The sequence below is a fragment of the Varanus komodoensis genome, unplaced genomic scaffold, assembly GCF_004798865.1.
Source record: "Varanus komodoensis strain SLA01 unplaced genomic scaffold, ASM479886v1 scaffold110, whole genome shotgun sequence".
Lineage (NCBI taxonomy): Eukaryota > Metazoa > Chordata > Lepidosauria > Squamata > Varanidae > Varanus > Varanus komodoensis.
In genome coordinates this window covers 285,192-292,908 of record NW_025335318.1, presented here as the reverse complement: position 1 = coordinate 292,908, position 7,717 = coordinate 285,192, and the positions used below count along the sequence as shown (strand labels likewise).

General features: G+C 43.2%; 1 protein-coding gene across 1 annotated transcript; it reads left to right on the top strand.

The window, feature by feature from the left end:
* The first annotated feature begins 248 nt into the window (after positions 1–248).
* On the top strand, positions 249–7,387 carry FAM111A (FAM111 trypsin like peptidase A). Its single transcript, XM_044420770.1, has 3 exons — positions 249–346; positions 467–597; positions 4,452–7,387. Exons 2-3 carry the CDS (start codon positions 487–489, stop codon positions 6,339–6,341), a joined length of 2,001 nt encoding a protein of 666 aa, XP_044276705.1. The 5' UTR covers positions 249–346; positions 467–486; the 3' UTR covers positions 6,342–7,387.
* Positions 7,388–7,717: the final 330 nt, after the last annotated feature.

Below are 7,717 nucleotides of genomic sequence, written 5' to 3'. Positions count from 1 at the left end.
CTTGCTCAGTGGTTTTTGTTTTGTTTTTTGGAGTGGGGGAAGTAATACCCCTGTGTGATAGGGATTCAGTAACTATTGATTAGTGCCATTGCTGAAGAACCAATCTGTGGTGCAGGAGTGCTGTGTAAGAGGCTTTTGAGGAACAGGTTGAGTGAATGATTTTTTTGGTAAGTGACAAAAGATTTTCTCTTTACATATATTACAGAACACTTGACTTTTCTCTTATTAGTAAATGCAATATGCTAATACCAATTTCCTTATAAACCTTCCTTAGAGGTGCTGTAGTGAAAGCTGTCAGATCTTCTGGGAGCACAACAGCACTCTGATCACCCTTTCCTGTTGAAAGGTGAGGAGAAGGAATGGTGGGGGGATATTTTAGTCTACATGAGAAGAGGACCTCAACATAAGGCAAGCTGCTCATTATCACCTGATCATTTCTGAACTTGCCAATTTATTTTGCCCTCAGTTACAACTGCTTAAGTCAGAATGGACCAACGTCTTTGCAAGAAGAAACACCTTGTGACCCCTCCTCGTGGCAATAAGAAGTGTTCTGCTAAAAGAAAGAGCAGTGATGGAAGTATCATTCGTTTTTTGAAGGTACTGCCCTGGCATATTCTGAAGAGGGATTGCCTCACCTTGTCCTTTAAAGCAGCAGTCCCCAACCTATTCAACACCAGGGAGTGGTTTCATGGAAGGCAATGTTTCCATGGATCAGGGGAGGGGGGATGGTTTCAGGATGATTCAAGTGCATTACATTTATTGTCCAGTTTATTTCTATTGTTACATTGTAATATATAATAAAACCATTATACAACTCACTTCCTCAGCTCCACCTCAGATCATCAGGCATTAGATTCTCATAATGAGCGTGCAACCTAGATCCTTTGCATGTGCAGTTTACAGTAGGGTTCATGCTCTCATTTGCCCAGGCGGGCGAGGTTGTGCAGGTCTTTGAACTGCCATCCCGGAGGGTGCCAGGTACCCAGTCTGACTGGATGGAAATACCGTGTGTCTTTTGCTCGTTTGACCCTCCTGCAGCGAAGGGAGCACCACGTGGCCAACGCTTTGGCCCCTGTGCAGGAGGGGACGAAGGGGTCCATGGCCTCAGCCACCCTGCCAAACACGAACCCTACTGTAAACTGCATGTACAGGTCCATGTACTGGGGGCTGAAGACCCCTGCTTTAAAGGAACCTATGCAAGAATGATGTACTAATATAATTGTTCGCTGGCAGTAACAAGAAAGATGTGTTTTTAAAAGCCTCCTCTTATCCTTGGTTGAAAATGGTCATTGCTTTCTGTTCTCTTTATTAAGCTACTATAGAAAAATGAGTTTATAATCTTTTTGGTGTTAGTTAAAATAGTCTATAAACATGAACTATTTATTTCAGACTGTTCAGGAACTCATGAAGCAACATGGAGAAATGGGGTTGCCAACCCTTTTGTCTTCGCAGGGTCCCTTGCCATTGAAAGTTGTTATTTGGGGCAACAGAATGAGTTTCAGCTTTCCTCCTGGTTGCCTCACTTCTGAATAAGATTATGTCTATTACATTGTTTACTCAGCAGCTTTCAAAGCCATGGGAGCCTTGCAAGCATTTTAAAAGGATAAGTTTTCCCCTTTCAATTAAACAAGTTTTGGTTGGCTGCTGAGATTCCACGGAGCATCCCCGCAAAACTTGCAGGCATTATATTTACATTAAATATTCCAGACAACTACCTACATTCAGTTTAAATCAAATTTGATTTCTGAATGAGTTTGGAGTATCTTGCATGCAAACAAGTCAGAGAGCTGAACTAAGCAAGTAAAAGAACTTTTAAAATTAATGACCATCCTGAGTTCCTCCATGTTTCCCCCTGGTGGCACCACCCTTGTTCCACTGACATATACAATCTGTAATGACAATAGGTGGGAGCCAACAATGCCCTAGGGCTCAAAGACCTGTAGACATGATACAGCTTCCCCTGTCAATAGGGCAGGACCTTGAAATTAGAGTCCGGGTGCAGAGTGGTTCCATTTTTAGTGTCTGAATATGTACCTGGAAGAGAGGATATGTGTCCAAGTGGGGATCTAGTCAATGTAGTGATGGCTAGAGGGAGAACTCCAGATGAGGGGAATCCAGCTCAAACAGTAGACAGCTATGCTGCGTCCCAATTATCCTTACACCGTCAGTTTGCTGGTTGTGCTATCAGCCTGCTTTTGGGTCTCCAGATACTGCTTTTAAATTCCAAATTGTTTCAGAGCAAGACCTCTCTTTATCCATGATCTAAGCAGCTGATCTGGTGTGTATAACCAATATCTGGATGGGTGAACAGGGGGAGTTAGTCTCTTCCAAGGTGTGCCCACTGGGCTACTTCACTTAGTGTATCAGAGGACCAGAGGTATTTGAAGGCCAAGGAGGCAGGATGTCATGGTCTATAAGAATTCTGTCACTTTCTGCAGACCCCTGTCCATCTGACCAAGGGTCTGGAGTGTTTGCATCTTGTGTCAGGCCACCAGGACAGATTGGAGGGAGATTTTGTATGAATGCCATACACCCTGTTGCTCAACAGACTCCCTGTATGAGAGACAGGGAGTGTTACTCTGTCAATACTCCTGGATCTCTCTGTGGTTTTTGAGGTTATCCTTCTGGGGCAACTGTCTGAGCTGGAAGAAGTAGGTACTGCATTGCAGTGGTTCTGTTCCTGCTTGGAGGGCCAGCTGCAGAAGGATATGTTGGCCCTATGAATTTTCCATCATGGGGTTCTTCAGTGGTCAATCTTATCCCCCATGCTATTCAATTTCTATGTGAAACTGGTAAGTAGGACCATCTGATGTTTTTGAGAGCATTACTATCAGTATGCTGATGGCATGCAGTTTTATTTCTCCTTTTCATCTCTATTTTGTGGAGTTGTGGATGCGTTAAATTGGTGCCTGGCTGCAACAATGGATTGGATGAGGGCTAATAAGTAGAAGTTCAATTCAGATCTCTTCTCACTGATACCAGAGTGTAGGACACAGAATAATCAATTCAAGTTGTGACAACCCACATTCAGGCTAGACATCGGGAAAAGCTTCCTCACTGTTAGAGCAATACAACCAGCTGCCTAGAGAGGTGGTGGCCTCTCCCACACTAGAGACATGCAAAAAGAAATTGGACAGCCATCTGAGTGGGATGGTGTAATGTGGTGTCCTGCAACAACAGGAGTTGGACCGATGGCCTTCATGGCCCCTTCCAACTCTATTATTCTATGATTCAGATAAGGCTGAGATGTCTTCCAACCAGATTGGATGGGGGTGGGTGGGTGGGGGGACAGTTTTCAACCTGTTCTGGACAGAGTTGCACTCCTTGCATAGGAGCAGGTTCATAGCTTGAGGGCCCTCCTGGAGCCAACTTGTCACTTGAGGTATAGGTGGCCTCAGTGGCACAACATGCCTCCTGCCAGATTTGAATGGTCACCCAGCTATGCCTGTGTCTGATCAGGGATACGCTAGCTTCAATAAGCTATGCTGTATGTAACCGCTAAATGGGGCTGACCTTGAAGACTGTTCAGAAGCTGCAGCTTGAATGAAATACAGCAGTCAGGTAAATGAGACCAGAAGTTCTGAACATATAAGGCTTGTTCTGGCTCTCTTACAGTAGCTACCTATATGCTTCAAGGTTATGGGTTAACCTATAAAGCCTTAGCTGGCTTGGGATTGCAATACCTAATGGAACACCTTTCCCAACCTGAATTTACTCATGCACTACAATGTACATCTGAGTCTTGCTGGGGATGCTCAGAAGGTGGGAAGAAGAGAGAAAGCCTTTTTGGTGACTACCACTCAATTGGCATTTAATAGCATGATGATAGGGCATCCCAGATGTAGTAGGCCTGGGAGGTGGTAATTGAAATTGTTTCACTATTGAAACTGTTTTAAATTTGGTATATTAGAATTTTATGCAGATTTTTATTGTATCTGTATTTTGCTTTTTGTGAATGGCTGTGAACTGTCCAGCGTGGCGGCATTGGGTGGTACAGAAATGGAAAGAGTCAGTATGGTGCAATAGTTAAGAGTGTGAGTCTGGGACTCAGGCAATTAGGATTCTAGTCCTCACTCGGCCATGGAGCCAGCTGAGTGACTTTGGGCCAGTCACAGACTCTCAGCCCAACTTATTTCACAAGGTGGTTGTGGGAATAAGATTGAGAGCAGCAGGAGGAGAATGATGTCAGCCAATTTGAGTTCTTAAAATTAAAAGATGGGATTTAAATCTAATAAATAAATAATAGCTATAAAAATAACAATAGAAGAAGTGATGCAGAGGAAATGCTTTGATTTTTTTAGAAGTCAAATATGACTGAGGGTCCAATCCTAAACCCTTTTACCTGGGAGAAGGCATTTATAGGATTATACAATAGAATAGCATATAGACAGGATTTTTAAAAAGTAAAAGACATAAGAAAAATATTTATTCAACTTCTTGTCTTTTATTAGCCCAGTAAAGAGAACTCTGAGGCAAGTTCAAGCATCAAAGAGGGAAGACCCATGAAAAGTCCTATGGCAGAAATTGGAAATCATCCTAAAATACTTCCTTCACATAGCAATGATGAATCCATGGATGAAGAACGAGAATTCACTGTGAATTTGGGAGATGATGGAAAGGAGCATGTGGTGAAAGGCAAAATCCAAGACAATGTGCTTAATGCTATCAAAGCTATTAAAGATGTTAGAGTTCGGATGGACAAAGAGAAGGCTAGGGGCAAGCAGGCCTACTTAATAGGCAAGAAAGGGATTAACGGAGCTATTAATCTGGGGATGCCTCTGAGTTGCGTGCCTCATGATTCCCAGTTTGATATGAAGTTTTATGGAGGTAGGAAAAATAGAAACATTAGTGAGTCAGGATTTCGCCAGCATGACAACAAAGAGAAGTCATTTATCTTGTTCTATGTTGACCCGAGGGGAAATAAATTGGAAGCCAGTAGAGCGCAGAGCTGTAGAATAATTAGATGTCCTCAGCTTCTTAAGGAACGCTGCAAACTGTGTATCTTTGCCCCCAAAGGGGAAACCATAAAGGATGCCCTGTGCAAAGATGGCCGCTTTATACCTGAACTAGAGGGAAAAGAGTGGAACCTGATGGAGGGTAAAAGGTCCATACCTAACACTTTTTCTGTTAATAGTTTGTCTGGCAAAATGTTTGAGGTGGAACTGAAGACTGAAAGAGGTGCCAAATCTGGCAGTGGTCCAAATAATAAACTGATCCCACAGACCTCTTGTGAGAGGCAGCTCAATCCATTCCATTATTTTAAGACTGATCTCTTAGACTTGTATCCTGATTTGAAGGAACAAAGTGACATCATTAACAACTACTTTAAAGATAGCTCACATCAAGGCGAGAAGAAATGTAATGCCCTTGGAATATACAAAGAAGCTTTTGGTAAGGCAATAAAAAACTCCATTCGGATAAAGGTGCTGAAGATCCATTCTGAGCACAGTGAGTCTGTTGGCTATATAGAGTGGGGCGACAATGAAAAGGAGGGTGTTGCTACCTGCTTTGTTTTGTGCGATAGGTACATACTAACTTGCCACCATGTGATACGGTTGATAGTTGGAGGAGGAGTTGAAGAAAAGGAGTGGGCAAGAAAAATTAGCCAGTCGGCCCGTGTGACTTTTTCGTATGAAAACAGACACCCTAATCAAAATGACTGGTTCTCACTTGAAGAGTGGTTTGAAATATCAGATGTAGCTCTTGATTTTGCTGTCCTGCAGTTGAAGAGAAGTGACCACACTAACCTTCCAGCAGGCTTGGTGCAGTTATGTGCCCCTCCAACATTTAATGGTCTTATTTGTATCATTGGTCATCCAGATGGAGAAGCAAAGTCTATGGATCAGTGTTTTGTTGTTGATATTTTTAATCGCCAGCAGGAATGTAGTCATCGTTTGCAGCAAGGCCAGGGGACCGAATGTAACTATGTCAACTGTGGTTATGATGCCAGGGGTAGCAATTGCTTCCATATGTACAATCCAATGACTTTTTCAGAGATCAGAAATAATCCTCATGTGGTCACCTATGATACCTCTTTCTATGGTGGGTCCTCAGGTTCCCCTGTGTTTGACGCAAATGGGCATCTTGTTGCAATGCATGCTGCTGGTTACCTTTATGGAGACAAAGGCAAACGGCACAGCATAATTGAATTTGGCTATTTGATGACATCGATCCTCTCAAGAATCAAAATGAACTGGAAATCATGGTATGACTCTGAAATTGGTCGTGCCATACAGGCTGGTCCTGATGCAGGAGAGGAGGAAACTTTGGATGGCAGACGGCCATCTGGGGATGTGGAGATGGATGTGGAAATGGAGCAAGAGGATGAATACATACTGTGACACTCAGCTCACTCATCTCATTCTTCAGAGGTCTCAGGGAATACAACACATAACCCGGGATTGGTTTTCTGTGGAAGGAAGTCATGGGAGGCTTCTGGTATTTTGTAATACTTTCATTTATTTACACACATACAGGTTCTGTTTATATGAGGTCTAAGCACTGAATGTCCCAACAATTGCCCCAAAGTTCACTGCTCCCCATCAGACTGCCAACGCCATCAAATCCTTGCAGTCTTTGTCTCCGCCTGCTTGCTGTTCTCTCCTTACACTGAATTAGGATAATTAGGAGAGCTGGTGTGGTGCGGTGGTTAGAGTGCTGGACTGGGGATCCCGGAGATCCAGATTCTAGTGTCCACTCGGCCATGAAACCCACAGGGTGACTTTGAACAAGTCATGCACTTTCAGCCCAATGTGTCACAGAGTTGTTGTGAGAATAAAATGGAACTATGTAAGCTATCCTGCATTTCTCACAAGGGAAAAAAAAAGCTGGATATAAATGCAATCTAATAATTTTAGCGAGGAAGAAGGAGAAACCGGCTATTTTTTTTAATCACTTTGAGCATTATTTTTAGTGAAGGGAAGGAATAATATTGTTGCTGAAAGCCTGACATTAAGAACAGCTTTAGACTTAGGATGGGATTCCAGATCTGATTGTGGAATCCATGTTGCAAGTTTTGCTTCTCACTTATGGCCTAGAAATGCTAAAGGTCTGTCCTGAAAGGTCTTCAGTGGGGGTGGGCACACCTTAGATATGCTAATCGTTTGCCTTTGCTGAAGGTTCTATTTGCATTGTCTTAACCCCTATTGTTTACCCCAATGTTCCCCCCACCTGTGTACCCCACCTCCCCCAAACTGTGTATGTAACCCATAGGTTATTAAAATCTCTCTTGGCAGTCCTTTTGGGGCCTACCTACATGCCATATGTATTTCCTGTATGTCTGAATAAACTGTAAATGCTTTTTTGATTGAACACTCTCAGCTGACACTTGGGGGGGCAGTTCACTCTTGTCATTATCTAATTGTAATTTCATTCAAAGCAGTTATAATTTTCCTGTCAATAAATTTTTTCTCTCATTTGATTCACCCTATAAAGTTTGAATTCCTAGAACCATTGTGTTGTTTCCATCTGTTCCTGTTTCTTTCAGATACTAGTATTGGGAACAGGGCTATGAACCAAGAAAATGACTGTAGAGCAGGGGTCTCAAACTCGTGGCCCCCGGGCCAATTTCGGCCCGTGGGATGATATTTTGTGGCCCCCACTTGATATCAAAGTTTAGTGATAGTGCGGCCCGTGCGTTTTTCTCACACGCACCTGCGTGAGTCGTTACCCTGGGCACAATGTTCCCTCTAAGCTGCGCGCTGGGATGGGCAGGGCA